Below are 16,848 nucleotides of genomic sequence, written 5' to 3'. Positions count from 1 at the left end.
ATCTCTAATGGATGACAAGCATTTGGACTTATGACTGTGCCGAACGCACTTCGCCAGGGTTCGTACCAGTTTCAAAAAACTTTTTTTTAACATGAAAGATTTATACTTAACAATTTCTTTAATGGGCAATTTCAGTGCTGGAAGTACAGTGGAAGTCCTTATATGTGCACTTCACCGGGAATAGCACACACCAACCAAGAGCTGACACGAAAGACACATTTTTTTTTAACAAAGTGTTTGTTTAAAGCTGGATTTCGTTGAAATGGGGCGGTCCCAACCGGGTCATGTGTAGCAGGCTGGTAAGTACTGCATCACATGTCTGTGTTATGTTGTCAAGCGTAAGTGCATATAATGCAAATGACATGAACATAAAGGGAATCATAAGTTGTCCAGAGATAGTGGGATAATGTTTTGCTTAGGTTTTTTGGGAAAGTAGCAATACATCTGATAAAACTAAAGATTTTTCAGAGATATGAAGGATGCAATACTACTCTAAAGGTACTCAAGATTAACATGAGCAGGAACACGACGGGCCCTATCTTGCACCCAGGGCAATTGACTTTGTCAGTGACGCATGTATCATTTGTATTTTGCACCGGCGCACAGCGGGTTTTTCCCTCCACAGACGCACGTCGGCAAACTAGGGAATGAACTTGCGCTCTCTGGGCGGTTCAGGGCAAAAAAAGAGGCGTGTTCCGGCGCAAACCATCCCTGATGCTATTTTGCAGTTTCAAAAAACAATTGCGCCACTGACACAAAAAAAACTAGTCTAAAGTCAGTGGCGCATTGCGCGTGGTTCATTATGCTATTTTAAGGGCGCATGCTTGACCATAATGTATAGCGTGCACAACGCGCACACACACTTTGCTTTTCTAATCTACACAGATGCAACTTAATTTTGCAAATCATAAATTGTTACAATAAAAAATATTAACACATGAGATAAGGGAAATCATTGTGGTGAGCATTGTGGTGATAGTTTTTATTTATTTTGTGTGGCTGCGTTAAAAAATTCTCATGCAAATAACGATTAAAATATTTTCATAAGTTTGTTGTGTGGCAGTATTATGTTTATTTTATGTAAATAATAATTAAAATGTTTTCATAAGAAACCTTAATGTGTGTGAACTGTGAACTTGATTTGTAAGTGTACTTTGTGGTTGGACTGCTTGCGTTTCTTGGGTCCGATTTCAAAGCCCCCAAACCGCCTTCAACACTTTCAACGGTGAGGGTGGACGCAGCGATGTCCTCTGCTGGCGTCAGGTAATGTGTGGAGGCAGATCCACCTCCCGTTACACGGCGTGCCCGATTTATGCTGGCAAGCTTGGGCTTCCCCCGTGACCGTCTCCTGACATCATTGTAGCACTTGGCGCAACGTCCTGGGGATGCCAGCTGATGAGACAATTGTGGCTATTTCCTCCCACACCTGTTTAACCAACGCTGATTTGGGCGGGTTTCTCTTATCCCCATACAAAACAACTTCTCTGTCTTTGACTGCTCTTACAAGAACGTCGGTCTCCTCGGCTGTGAACCGCTCCTGGCGTGCGCCTGGTAAATCTGCCATAATAATAGCAACCCGCCATGGAACTTGCGCCCTTGCGTTTAAAGGGAATGTTGGATGACGTTCTGATTGGTTTATTTGAAGTTACGCCCAAACCACACCTATGAATAATGAACCTACTTCAGACAAACCCCTCATTGATTTGCGCCTAGCGCAGGAGTTATTTCTCCCGCCGGGAAAATAGCAACAGCGCCCAAGATCCGCCCACAATGTCACTTGCGTTTTTCGCTTCACACTTGCGTTTCAGATCGTTAAAATAGGGCCCTACGTGTTATTATGTTATTGTGTGCCGGCGTTTAGAAGCGCACCAACCAGCGGTGATCATACTGAGATTGCCATTCTCTCCATCTTCGCTCTTGGTCTCAGACTGTCCAAAACACTGAATGGAAAGGTCAAAAAAACTGAAGAAACCGCAGAGGCAATAACCATAATGCAGAGACAAGCCAAAATGACTCCCTACACAGCCTGCTGTTCCTAATTGATGACAGACGCTGCACTCTGATCATTTAATGACTTCCAGGTAGTGATGTTTGACTGCCAGCTCACTGTTTCTGTAAAAATATTCCGGATATTTCCGTGCCCCCTGCCAGGTGGAGTGGAATCAGGCATGGAAGGCTGTTCGGGATTTGGGCTGCTATATTGTTTATGAACGCCACTAGTACCACTACTTGTAAGCATATATTATTAAAACAATCTGACTGTCATCTTGCCCAGAAATCATAAAAAATTGAAGCCAGCAGGGCCACCTTTAGTTTTGTAGTATATCATATTTTAGGAGCATGTAGTTTCCATGCTAATTTTCTGACCCTTAATATTAAACAGATAGATTGCTTTGGGATGTTTATACAATATAAGTTTGATTTGTATCGGAGTAGTAAACCATGCGTTTTTTTTCTGGCTTGGCTATTGCTGAATACTGAGTAGGTGTTGTGTTCATACTTAACACTTTTTCAAATTTCCCCTTTTTTGTCACGTAGTTTTATGCTGTTAAAATATCAACATAGTTCTTACTTTTTAATCCAAAAAGCAAGGAGAATTCAGCTTTTCAAAGTGTAATTTTGTAACAGGCAGGGTTTAAATATTATTTCTAGATTTTAACATTCATGTTCATGAAAACATTCAAGGAGGAGATAAAGGAATTTCCACCATGTATTCCAGGATTTGGCAGCTGTATATGGCCTATTTCCCCTCACATTATTTATTTTGCTAGTCGATGAGACTTACACGATGACTCAAAGTAACTCAATGTCCGTAAATACACTTTAATGGAATGTCTCTGAAAATCTTAAAGTCACTGAATTCCAGCAAAAAACATTACTGAAAGGAAAACACCACAGTTTTTCAATATTTTACTGTGTTCTTACCTCAACTTAAACGAATTAATACATACCTATCTTTTTTCAATGCGTGCACTTCAAGGCAGGGTAGGCAGGAATTATCTAAAAAAAACTTTTTTACAAATTTGTTTAAACTGTCTTTATATACCAATACATGCGTAAAATGTAAGTACTCTGAAAAAGAGAGTATATAATTCGTTTTTTATCCGCTTAAAAAGTTGCCACATTTTATTTTGTGCCACCATACATACTCGTGTAACTACTCATGTAACATTCTTTAAATAGGGAAAACATGTAAGTGTTTGGTGGCTTCTAAATTCATCCTTGTTTGGATCCTAAGGAAGGAATGGGGCTGGGCTAAATGCTAACACATTCATGACGCGCTGTACAAAGATGAAGTGCATGCATTGAAAAAAAAGAAAAAAGTGTGTATTAATTTGTCTAAGCTGAGGTAAGAACATAGTTAAAGAAAATAGTTTTTCTTTAAACTCACCTTGCTCACAGTTGTCTCCGAGCAGACCGGCTGGGCACTGATGGTGGCATTGTCCGGTAGTGTGATGGCAGGACACTCCTGCTGGACACTGGCATTTTGACTTGCATCCTGGACCGTAGTAACCAGTATCACACTCTAGAGACCAGAAAACAACAATGAAAGTTGCCCTTATCATTACGCAGTCAGTCAAGTGAATTATAATTACTCAACTGACCTCGGTTGCAGGTCTTTCCCTGATAGCCAGGCTTACACATGCAGGTCCCATGGCGCCGATGGCACTCAATCGTAGTTTGTTGAACGCACTGGCATTCTGCTGAGCAGCCAGATCCATATGACCACTTGGGGCAAGCTTAAAAGTTAAATGCAATTGTCAGATTGTAAAACTGCAACATGATTTACCCAAACAGGACAGTTTTCTGGATCAACATCCTAAAATAACAACCCGCAATGCTTTGATTGCCGATTTGCTTGCTTCCACTTAATCACACAAGATTGCTTAATCATAAACATCTTACTCCGGTAAATCGCATTGTGTGTGAACAGTATGAGTCAATGTTGTGATCTGATATTTTGAACTTACGTAAGTGACAGAACCTGCCGTAGAGCCCTGGATCACACAAACAGGCTCCATATGTGCGGTGACAGCGTCCATTGTTAGCACAGTTACATTTCTTGTTGCAATGCTTTCCATAAAGTCCCTTTGGACAGCCTGAGATCAACAGAGTGAAAATTGCATTAATCTTATCAAATGTATACTAAACCCACATTTAATATATAACAAACTAATAATGATACTGATGTTATTTAGTCTTTACATAATTTAAACATCAGATATGTGACCCAGTCTGTGAAAACCCAGCCAATGTCAATTGTGATTTACTGTTTTCTACATAAAATCGTGTACATTAAGTGAAAATATAACTTTGATATCTTTAAAGGGGACATTTCACAATACTTTGTTAAGGTGTCCCCAAAGTACACATGTAGAGTTTTAGCTCAAACTACCATATATATAATTTTAGGTGTTTTCTTTAAAATGCAAATGAGCTGATCTCTGCACTAAATGGCAGTGCCGTGGTTGGATAGTGCAGATTAAGGGCGGTATTATCCCCTTCTGACATCACAAGGGGAGCCAAATTTCAATGACCTATTTTTTCACATGCTTGCAGAGATTGGTTTACCAAAACTAAGTTTCTGGTTTGATCTTTTTCACATTTCTAGGTTGTTAGAAGCACTGGGGACCCAATTAAAGCACTTAAATATGAAAAAGTCAGATTTTCATGATATGTCCCTTTAACATTGACTGAGTAAGATTGAAATGAATCAAACTTTGATGAGACTTTAGCCTGGATTTTACATATGGCACAGATTGTTTTCTGATCCAGCAGTCACTCACCGTCCTGGCACAGGTCTCCACTGACTCCAGGTGGGCAGCGGCATTTTCCACTCACCGGGTGGCAGGTACCACCATTTTTGCACTTACAAGTGAAAGAACAGTTTCTGCCAAATGTGCCCTCTGGACAAGCTGAAATAAGCAAGTAAACTTTATTCATAGCCATTATGAAAATTAAATCCCTTATTACTGAATCTTTTAATGAACATACTCTGGTTACAAATTATCGCTGTCCAACCATCAGGGCACTCACAACCGTTTCTCTCCACATTACAAAATCCTCCATTGGAACAGTCGTCACATGTCAAGCTGCAATCGTGGCCAAATGTCCCATTCAGGCACACTGAAACGAACACACGGTGTCATGGGTCAGTTTGCTGGCTCCTCCTCCATATTTTGAACAAAATGTGTATGGTGTTTCACATGGTTGCCAAGGCATCTGGTTGCTAAGGTGTGTTTTTTAAGGCTTTAGAATGTTCCTATGCAGTTGTAAGGATCTTGCCACACACTGAAAAATGCTGGGTTGAGTCAAAAAGGGAAAAACCCAGCTGTTGGGTTAAATTAACCTAGAAAATGTTTATATCTGACTCAACAATGAGTTAAAACAACCCAGCATATGTTAAATTACAACCCAATGGGTTGGGTTCGTCCCTTTTTGACCCAGTGCTGGCCCATCATTTTGTAAGTAGTTGCATACAATCCCAATTCAAAAGTCTCAATACTCGATCCCACTCTGGTATTGGTCAGGTTTTGTCCTTTACAGGGACACTCCACTTTTTTTGAAAATATACTCTAATATACTAATTTTCCAGCTCCCCAAGAGTTAAACATTTGATTCTTATTGTTTTGGAATCCATTCAGCTGATCTCTGGGTCTGGCGGTACCACTTTTAGCATAGCTTAGCAGAATCCATTGAACGCAGTGCCCGAAAATTTCATGCCATTGAAAGTTACTAAGGGGATCAAAAAAAAAATATCAAAAACAAACTCTTTGGTTATTTTTTAGCGGAATGCTAATGGTCTAATCAGATTCAATGGATTATGCTAAGCTATGCTAAAAGTGGTCCCGCCAGACCCGAACATCAGCCAAATGAATTCCAAAAAGGTAAAAATCAAATGTTTAACTCTAGGGGATCTGGAAAATGAGCATATTTTCAAAAAAAGTGGTGTCCCTTCAATGCAAACTATTGATTTTTTTAGGGTGGTTATTGCCCATTGTACAAAAGTCCTAAGTCTGATGATAAAAAAATTATAGCACGCTTTTCCTTAACAAGTTGCACAATTTGAGGTATCCGTCATGTCCACAGCACAAACAGTGTAGGAAAGTTGCTGTAATTTCTTCAAATCTCTTACACTTACTGTGGGCAATACTAATAGTACCTAATGCTTGCCATATGAGACATAACAACATACCAAATTTTTCAGAGATGGTGCTTTCTGCCCGCAGTTCCCCAAAGCTGTCTTCCTCATAGTCATTATAGCGTTCTAGGGGTTGTGGGTAGTCCTGGAGGAGCGTAAAATGAATGGGAGGTCTTTCAACCACCACTGGACTGGACAGCTCCTCGACCGCTCTCTCCAGAGCTACAGAAATAGTGAATCATACAAAGAGAAGAGTGGAAATATCGATTCATTTTGTCTTCATCAACAATGCAAACCTCATGTAACACTTAACTGAATGTCAGACAGTACTCACGCACACAGGAGTGTCTATCCTCAGCGAGCCGGTTTCCAAATCGACAGAAGCAGTGATAGGAGCCGGCTGTGTTCTGACAGGTGTGCTCACAGCCTCCATTATCAGACAGACACTCATCTACATCTGTACACCAGTGGAAAACAATAAGCAACTAAAATTTAAGTAATATCAATTACTCTTTGATGCTCATTATCTTATATTAAGATTATGAGATGTTATTTTCGTTTTGTGTACTGTACCATCACATCCACAGCCATCTGAGTTGAGTCTGTATCCTGCTCTACAGTGGCACTCATAACCTCCGGGATAGTTTGTGCAGTCCTGCTCACAACACGATGTTTCTTCCTCACATTCCTCCAAGTCTAAAAGACAAGACAAAGTTTTCGTGAATAAACAAATACCATTTAAAAGGTGAGCAACAGTATTCATTCTGAAGGGTACAAAGTAATTTACTGTGGGCATTACTATTTCATATGTGCACCTACATGAAGCCATTTCAGATTTGAAGAGTGTTGTTGCAAATAAAAAGGACAAAAAAATTGTATTCGGAATGTCTTAATAAAGGAAATGAGTATGTACAGCACTGAAGTTTTTACTGTACATAAGCAATTTTTTATTTATATTCAGAGAAAACCTTCAGGGCACAGCCAGGAAAACACAAGCCCTAAAAATGCTAAGATCCAGCTGGTAAATATTTGTTTTTTTACTGTAAGCTGTATATTTTATGTTTTTATCAGCAAAGCAGGGGTGTTTGATAATTGCAAAACAGTTTGGTGCAATTAATATCTCCAACTTTAGGCAGGCAACGATAACAGCTGATTTTTGACAAATATTTAGCATTTTTCAAAAAAGTGTTTGTGAAAGACTTATATTGTTTAGTTGTATAACTTACATGGTTTTAGCTTGTTAAGCTGGTGTGGCAGGCTGGTTATTGCATAGGGGTTTTGGACACTTTTGTACACTTTTTGGCTGGTCTTCTTCGACATCAATCTAACCGATCTGGATGTCAGGCTGATGTTGGGTTTTGATGTCATCACCACATTGGGTTTTGACGTCAGGCTGACCATGGTTTTTGATGTCAAAAATCGACGTTAAAGCTTGACATCAAACTGTCAAAACCCAATGTCGTGCTGATGTCCAGACGTCAAACCGACGTTGAGTTTTGCACCAACCCAACATCAGGTTTTGATGTCAACCCAACGTCGATTATAGCAGTCAACCTGACGTTAGATTTGGATGTCAGGCAAACATTGGGTTTTAACGTCAATCCGACGTTGGGTTTTGAAGTTAACTCGACATTTGATCTGGACATCAGACCGACAATAGGTTTTGACGTCAATTGGGTGTTGGGTTGTGACATCAACCCCTTTTCCAACCAAAATGGAATGTTTGCACGACATTAAAGCTTTACATCTGTCTGACGTTAGATCTTTTCAGTTGGTCTTTTTTACATGAATCCGTCATTAGATCTGGACATCAGGCTAATGTTGGGTTTTGATATCATCACGACATTGGGTCTTGACGTCAGGGATACAATATTTTTTTATGTCAAAAATCGACGTAAAAGCTAAACATCAAAAGCTGTTTACACTTGGCATTAACATGCGTTTTCGTCGATCGAATCACAAGTGGACGACGTTAATGCCAGGTGTAAACGGTGTTCAAAACCTTTTGAGCTCGTCCACTTTCGACCACTTTCAACCACATCCAGAGGTAGTCAAAACCACTTTCGATCGGATCGCTTTGGAGTTGCGGAACGCACATGTGGTGGGATGTGTTCGAACAGCCACACGCGACCGCCTTCTCTCCGGCCATTTATCTAATCTGAGGTATTAAACACAAGTTTTACGTCTTTTTTGGACTTCTGGCGTGAAGATACGGTGAACAGCGCTATTTTTAGCCTTTCATTTATAAAAAAAGCGGCTGATCTCTGTAGTTTCATTTTGAAAGCGTGTGAAAGTTGCGCGATCCTATTTCATCAACTGAAAATTCAGAGAAAGCTCTTACATACACACGTACAAAACTCTGTGCAGCATGTTTACTTGCTAAACAAGCAGTGGACTCAACATAATATTAGTTTGCGTCCATATAAACTCATAATTACTCCCGCTCGCGTTTAAATGACAGCAGAGAGACTCGCCCACCGTCTCACAGACCATCCCCTCAAAGTATTCAGGACAGAAGCAGTGGAAAGTGGACAAAAGAGACGGATTTAAATACCAGGTGTAAACGTAATGTGTCTCTCTCGTCCACTTGTGATCCGATCGATGAAAACACATCTTAATACCAAGTGTAAACAGCCCCAAACTGATTTCTGGACATCAGCCCGATGTTGGGTTTTGACATCAAGCCGACGCAAAATTTTGACATGAACCTGAAATCAGGTTTTTTACATCAACCCAATGTCATTTTTTGCTGTCAACCTGATGTTAGATTTGGAGGTCAGGCAAACAACGTCAATCCGATGTTGGGTTATGACATCAACCCCATTTTCATTTCCAACCGAAATGGAATGTATGCCCGATATTGGAGCTTTACGTCAGAACGGCATAAGAGCTTTCGGTCAGGCCGACGTTGGATCTGGACATCAGGCCGAATTTAGATCTGGATATCAGGCCGACAACAGGTTTTAATGTCAATTGGGCGTTGGGTTGTGACATCAACCCCCATTTTCATTTTCAATCAAAATGGAATGCTTGCCAACTTAAGAGCATTGCACCAGGGCGACACTAAATCTGGACATCAGCCCAATGTTGGGTTTTGACATCAAGCCGACCTTGCGGTTTTGACGTCTACCCAAAATCAGTTTTTGACATGAACCCAACGTCGGGTTTTGATTTAAAGCAAGTAATATATTTAATAATGTGATTTTGCAAATTGTTTAAGAAGGATTACAATATTATCGCAAACGATATATCTTCCGCATCAATACAAGTGCGCAAATGTGTCTATGTCAACAATAAAATTTATAAAAAGATAATGTGAAGAAGTCATGTTTTGCAATTTATTTTTTTTTTTCAAAAAAATCATCCTACATAATATAAAGAACATTCTGTGAAAATATAACCTTGATATCTTTAATATAATAGAGTAAAGTCATGTCAAAGATAAATCATTGTAAATTCAATGAAGTCTATAAACATCAAAGTTTGAATTATCTCATAATTAGGTTGAGACTTTACAGACAAACAGGGTATCATATATAATCAGTGTTGGGAGTAACGCATTATAAAATATAATATATTACAGTAATATATTAGTTTTTGCTGTAACGCAGTAATATAACGCATTACTAATAAAATTTTGGTAATATTTTACTCGTTACAGTCTTAGTAACGCGCACGTTACAACAATGCATTTCAAAAATAGACCGTGTTATTTTTATTATTTTAATTTTTTACCAATGCGCGCGACCAGCATCCACACAGGAAAAATCTGCGGGTAAAATAGGCTGCGTCCCAAACCGCATACTTCCATACTATATAGTAGACGAAAAGCACTACTTCTCGTACTCTTTGCCTACTATATAGAATGGAAGTAGGCGGTTGGGGACGCAGCGTATGTCTGTTTCCAGGTGCTGTATGCAGCATGTTCATTTTTACTTTAATTTTGTATTTAAAATTAAATATACACGCGTTTCTTAAAGAGCCGAATCTGGGAAGTCCGCGGCTGTATAAGCATGGACTAAAGTGGTCGCAATCAGGTCCGGTAGCGTCGCACACGCATAATACTGCGAATAAGAGCACTAAGTAAAAGCAACAGAAAGTTTCTATCGGTCTCCCATGCTGCTTGAACCTCAGAAGTAAAGAGACTTTTAGAAATCTTGCCAGTAAAATCCATATCACACCGGCAATGACAAGGTAAGTTAACGTTGCTATGGTTACAGTCCATATATACATAATAGATTGCTAGGCTATTCCTATGCTATCTACAGTTTTATAACAAACAGCAACCAAAACTACAACGTAGTGTAGACTTAAACATGGTTATCTAAATAGTAAATTTAAACATGACTGTTTAAAGTTTTTACCAGCCTTTGTATGGGAACCTATATTCATTGTTTGGCAAAAAGCAGTGTTCCTCTGTTTGTCTATGTTTAATATGTTATGTTATGCTACATGTAATCCTTATATTGTACTGAAATGAGCTGTATTCCTTGAGGCCTGATCCTCCAATAGCACTTTTTGATAAGTTGTGTCAACCCAGTGCATGCCAGCTTTGTGATGTGAATCTGAATCAAAAGTGAAGAATAAAAATGAAAAGAGGTTGCGTGTCTTGCCATGTTATTAGTCTATAGGTTGCATTATAGTGGGCTCTAGCTTTATTGTGTTTGGTATGTGTGTACCATCATTTACCAGACTTTTACCAGATCATTTGTCTATGTTTATAATTCTGACAGTGATTGTTACTGTATTTTGCCATAAGTCTTCACTGTGCCTATTCAAAGCTCGAGGGCCAACACATAACTTCAAGATTTATAATCATCGATAAACTACATTTTAACATTTTATAATGCCACGTAATACTTCTGTTATTTTGATGAAAGTAATGCAAAAGTAGTGTAACTCATTACAGTTCAGAGTCTGTAATATTGTAATGTAACTAATTACTTTCAAAGGACAGTAATTTGTAATATATAATGTATTACGCTTTGGAAGTAACTTGCCCAACAACACTGTATATAATAAGTATATATACTTTAATATTAGTCTAACACCACACTGTATATTCACCTAAGCAGGTTTTGAGGTCTTCAGCGAGCTGATAACCCTGATTACAGCTGCAGACCGGTCCAGCTGTGCCATGTTGACAGTGATGTGAGCAGCCTCCATTATCAGACTCACAACTGTTTACAATCTCCATTTCAATACCTGCAGTACATTGTGCATACAGAAATACAATCACACAAACCGCTTATTTATTATAAATGTTTTGTGATATAGTAGCTAACTTATCTATGGCATGGGGTCTTTGCTCAGCAGTAACTCACGGTAGCATTTTCTGCCATCAGAGCCCAGCTCGTATCCCGGACTGCAGACACAGGAGAAAGATCCCGGGGTGTTTCGGCAACTATGAGCACAAGCTGCCTGCCCCGTTTCACACTCGTCCAAATCTGTAACATATCAATTACATGTAATTCATGACAGATCAGAACAAGTTTTCTGTTTTCATAGATATTTACTACATAGTGTGGAGACCACAATATCAGATGTGCCTTCAAGCCTCCCAGGCTTGTTGAGTCACTTTCTATGAAAGTTTCCTTCGTATGAAATTCATTGATTTCAGCGCCCACCCAAAAGTTTCCTCTCATGTTAACCGCAACAGCAGTTCTGTCAGACTGGAAAACCCTGCTTAGTATCTAAGTATCAAGCAATATTTCACAAATCTCAGCTTTCTTCTAATGAAACACAGTGCTTCACTGTTCTCTGTTTTTTTTAAGTAGGAATACAACTTTTTTAAAACGTCGGAAAAAGAGAATCATTCGATACTTTCCATGACAGTGAAATTGAACCCTAGCATTCAGATCCTTCACAAGCATTTACCTTGACAGCTCTTCTGATCTGCGGCCAGCGTGAATCCTTGGTGACAGCCACACACTGCCTGACCGCCATCACTGTGACATGAATGCATGCAGCCGCCATTCCTTTCTGCACATGGGTTCCTCACTGAAACATATGATGTTTAAGTCAGATCTTATTAGTCGTTTTACTGGCTTGCTTTTTCTCACATACAAACAATTATTATTAATACACAGTAAGCTTCCTGTAGTCTTCTGAATTTTTTCAAACTTTCCTGGCCAACGCTCTTCTGCAAAGTTATTTTGCTGTCTATAGGAAAAATGATTCAGGGCACTTTTTGCATCCTGAATTGATTTTTAAAAGCTTTTTTTCCATTTATAAAGGATTTGTTTGATTTAAAGGTCCAGTGTAAGTTTTTAAGCAGGATCTAGTGGTGAGACTGCGAATTGCAACCAACCTCTTTTTCGAAACGCAATGAGAGTAGCTGCCACAGGACAAACATGTCCTCGTCTGAGACAATGGCTGCATCCCAAAACTTAGGCGTCCCCAGACTTTTTGACTCGCTATCTCATGAGGCAATGACTTTGGAGGCAGCTCCGAGAAACGCATTCAGACAGGCAGTGTAATAGAGAACACCTTTGCGGTAACTAATTCCATATTTGAAAACTACAATACTATTTTTTTGCTAGAAATGCGATTAAAAGGAGAAAAACTGTAAAAAAAATTACTTTATTTACACTCAATTTGTGCTCCAGCCGCTTCCTTGGCCGCTATTTTATTTTTTCAAACTCGACCAATCACATCCTCTGGGCATGCATTGTTGTGAGGAAACAGATTATATGATTTTTAGTGCTTAAATCCTATGATAATAGCTGTCTGTGAGAATTTAAAAGGGAACATATCATAAAAAAATTTACTTTCCATGTTTAAGTGCTATAATTGGGTCCCCAGTGCTTCTATCAAACTAGAAAATGTGAAAAGAACAACCCAGTAACTTAGTTGTGGTAAACCATTCTCTGCAAGCATGAAAAAAATAGGTAATAAAAATATGGCTCCCCTTGTGATGTCAGAAGGGGATCTTATTATAATAATACTTTCACTTAATCTGCATGGCACTGCCATTTAGCGCAGAGAGAAAGAGAAAGAGAAAAATAATTGACAGCACAACTGAGATTCAATTTCAACAAACCACCATCATTGCGATCGGTGTTTGCATTTCATCAGCTCATTTGCATTTAAAAGGACACACCCAAAAACTGTTTTTGTCACATGACTTCTTAATGAGCAAGTCTAATTAAGGTGAGCACCTGCTATGTATTTAAAGGTGTTTCTCACTTATTGAGGTTGTGCCTGATGAAGACTTGAGGGTCGAAACGTTGCCTTTTAATTAAATAAACTTTTTGTATGGAGCAGTATTTTTCAGTGTGCGGACTTCATTTTGTATTTATTGATTGCATATCCAGTTGTCCTGCACCTGGCCCAAAATTTGGGTTTATGTGATGTGCACACCACTTCTGTGTGTTCTGACACCCAAAAACTGCGCATTTTTCCTCACACCTACAAAGTGTAAATTTTTAACATGCTATAATAAATTATCTATATGGTATTTTGAGCTAAAACTTCACATATGTACTCTGGGGACATCAAAGATTTATTTGACAGTTTTGTGAAATGTTCCCTTTAAAATGCCAGCACAAAGATACAGTATAAAGTTAATTTAATGTCTGTTATCCATTAATTATATTGCCCATTCATTCTAAATGAACATTACGTCACCATCTAAGATATTATTAACCAAAAAGCATAATTATCACTCTCTCCATTCTGCTTATCTTCACCTAACACTGGTTACACTTCACAGGGAAACAACTGTCGCTGGTGAGTTTCATTGGATCTGTGGGGCAGAATGTGAATGTGAATTTTGGCAGACGTAGTGGAACCGACACCATGTTAGCCAAGAAAATGATGCTGTAGTCTAAATAATGTAAGTGCTACTCAGTAAAATGTGTTATTTGAAAACTGGCCAAATTGCCCAGCAGTTTAAAATATGGATGCTTAAGCGACTCACACTAACTGCAGTTTAAGTCCAGGGAATTACTGTAACTGAAACACTCGGCTTGACCCATCTTTAATTTTAACCACATGTTTTTGAGTAAAGTATTACTATAAGAGTTACTATTATAGTCAATAGGTCAATAGTCATTACTACTGTAAATACACTCTGAATTCAATCAGTGCGGCCATTGTCAGATGTCTAACATTAAAACTAAATGAGTAACGCAAGACTCACGTCTGCAACGCTTGCCATCGCCTGTGAGCTGGTAGCCGTGTCTACAGTGACACTGGATGTGAACGGGTGAAAGCTGAACACATTCCTGCTCACATCCTCCATTATTCACTGCACATGAGAGGGCAGCTGCAGAGAGAAAGATACAGATATTACTGTAAAGGGGATCGCACACTGGCCGCGCCGTTCTAAAAACTCGAACACATTGTTTTTTATAAGTATACGCACACCGGCGCCGTCAGGTGACGCCTGTCCGCGCCGCCCAGCTGTGGGAAATTGCTCAAATCCCTATCGCGCCACTCACATAGTTTAACATTAAATAACATCATATTTGTCCCAACTCATTAAGAATTAACATTGGTTGCTAACGTATATTTTGCATTTTGAAGTAGACGCTATCTAACGAAGCTCCCACTATTTGATGTGCACTTCCGGTTTACAATAGACCTTTCTCACAACTTCCGTATTAATGACCGGAAATACGCAATCGTCGCGGAAATCTACTTCCTCCGCAGTCAAGGCAATGTAAAAAGCCGTATCTGTTCCATCAATTCCCTGTTGATGGTGAAGTTATACAGAAGTGGATTCAGGCTAACCGGCGAGACTTATAATGTGTCGTTTTAGTTAACAGTTCAGTAACAGTTAGACTCGCTCTCTACTTACCTAGAAATTTATGGACAAATTCTTCATGGAAAACGTTTTCCTCCATTAGTCGTGTCACATCAGCAAATGTAATATTTGGCAAATCCGTTAACGAAGTTTTGTAGACTCTTTGATCCATTTTAAACTTGCCCAGGTTTATGTTTTTCTAGTGTGTTGACGCTTGACAGGAACTCCGCTTACACGACGATTACGTATTTCCGGTTACTGTGAGAAAGGTCTATACCTCCGGGTTGTCCTAGACGCGACTCGACGTGGCGCGACGCTGAGCTGCGCGGCCAGTGTGCGACCCCCTTAAGGGTCTGAGACAAAAACTTTTATGACAAAGAATTGTGCAGAAACTGTGTTGAAAACATTGGAGAAAGAGTCAGGTAGAAAGTTTACAGAAAAAATGTGCTTCTGCTTTTTAAATTAATTTTAGTTAAGCTGTTTTATTAATTCAATTATACACAATAAAATAAAAGCAAACACTTTTTTTAATAAAATCAACAGCTAGGATTTAAGGAATAATTGAGGAGCTCAGATGCAAACACCGCTAAAAGCCACCTCCATCAAAATCAAGACAATGATATTAACCGAACTCTCTGCACGTATGTACGTTTATCAAATACTTTTTAATCCACTTAATCCTGGCCTCAGGCAATTTAGAAGTACCTTATGTTGGCAGGAGTCTGATAAAAAATGCTAATTTACAAGAAAACATGTTAGACCCACAGGGTTTTGCATTTGAGTTCTTCAACTGAACACATGCCTGTACTTTGCTTTCATGAGAGCACACACACATTATCTAAAATTTCATGGTAGCACCTCTGGCTTGAATTACATGAATATTCTGTTTGAATTGGAGTCTATGAACACAAGACATCTGGATTCGAGCGTTTTATTCCACTTTTATTTGCAGAAGAGTTCACATGTTGAAAAGTCCTCTAGTGCACAGCCCAGTGTGGGTTACTGTATAGTTCACACATTTTTATACTGTAGAACTGAAGCATGTCCTTTCATTCCAGTTCATGTTTTCATGGTTCATTTAGATGTGTATTTTGGATTACTGCAGAGTTGAATGGTCAAATTCTTCATTAATTTTATAGCTCTTTGGCAGAGACCAGCTGGATCTCACCAAAACATCTTTATTTTTAAAGTACTTCATTTCCCCATGTCATATCCACACAACCTGATGCTGGTGAGAAACAGCAGGTCATATCTGCCACCAAAGCAGAATTTATATAGGGTAAATTGCTTCGTTTGATTTCCAATTCAAAAAACTTATTTTAAAAGGAATAGTTCTGATCTGTGCGTGTGCATGTGTTTTGAAAGAGGCGTGACATTGGATGGCGATTTGAATGGGTAGGATCGTGATTTCATTGCTAGTCGGCTACCGTTAGCATTTTTCAAAATTTGATACCCTACCTTTAATAATTAAACAGCTATCTTGCCATTGTTAGTGTTAGTAAAAAAAGTCATTTATAGAAACAGCTATTAAGATATTACAATTTGATGAATGATTACTTTCTTTGGAATAACGGGAACTATGAATCATTCACATTAAGACAAGGAATCTAAATAAAAAGTTACGTTTTAAAATGTTTAACAGCTTTTAAACAGTCATGAATTATAAAAAGTGAAAACACTGAATGTTAAAGGTGACATAGAATGATTGAACGGGGTATTTATCCTTGTTTTGTGATGTGACATGTAGACCTTTTTTTTTTTTTTGGGTCTGTAATGCCTTAAAAGCTTCCTAAAACCCTCTCTCAGATAGCTCTATTAGGGTGGGGGATTTTAAACAAGTGGATTTGCACCTATTTGGCTCCCCCTACTGGCTTAACTTGCAATCTCATTACTGATTGGCTGACTTTGCTGCCACTCAAAAAAATGTAGCCAATTATTTTAAAGTGGAGGGGCAGTG

The 16,848-nt window shown here is 38.9% G+C and overlaps 1 protein-coding gene across 4 annotated transcripts in view; it reads right to left on the bottom strand.

Annotated features, from left to right (window-relative positions):
* megf6a (multiple EGF-like-domains 6a) overlaps positions 1–16,848 on the bottom strand; it is a 42,414-nt gene that overhangs the window by 15,709 nt on the left and 9,857 nt on the right. For 3 of the 4 annotated variants that reach the window (XM_065285940.2, XM_065285941.2, XM_065285939.2), the window contains exons 3-14: positions 14,286–14,411; positions 12,020–12,142; positions 11,467–11,589; positions 11,210–11,347; positions 6,716–6,838; positions 6,477–6,599; positions 6,197–6,364; positions 4,996–5,127; positions 4,788–4,916; positions 3,972–4,100; positions 3,606–3,740; positions 3,392–3,526 (exon numbers count right to left, since the gene is read on the bottom strand). In XM_065285940.2, coding sequence (XP_065142012.1) covers positions 3,392–3,526; positions 3,606–3,740; positions 3,972–4,100; positions 4,788–4,916; positions 4,996–5,127; positions 6,197–6,364; positions 6,477–6,599; positions 6,716–6,838; positions 11,210–11,347; positions 11,467–11,589; positions 12,020–12,142; positions 14,286–14,411 — 1,584 coding nt within the window. The remainder of the gene's footprint in view (positions 1–3,391; positions 3,527–3,605; positions 3,741–3,971; positions 4,101–4,787; positions 4,917–4,995; positions 5,128–6,196; positions 6,365–6,476; positions 6,600–6,715; positions 6,839–11,209; positions 11,348–11,466; positions 11,590–12,019; positions 12,143–14,285; positions 14,412–16,848) is intronic. The other variant, XM_065285942.2, reaches the window with a different exon arrangement.

This window comes from Paramisgurnus dabryanus, chromosome 21, assembly GCF_030506205.2.
Source record: "Paramisgurnus dabryanus chromosome 21, PD_genome_1.1, whole genome shotgun sequence".
Taxonomy (NCBI): Eukaryota; Metazoa; Chordata; class Actinopteri; order Cypriniformes; family Cobitidae; genus Paramisgurnus; species Paramisgurnus dabryanus.
This window is presented reverse-complemented; position numbering and strand designations above follow the sequence as displayed.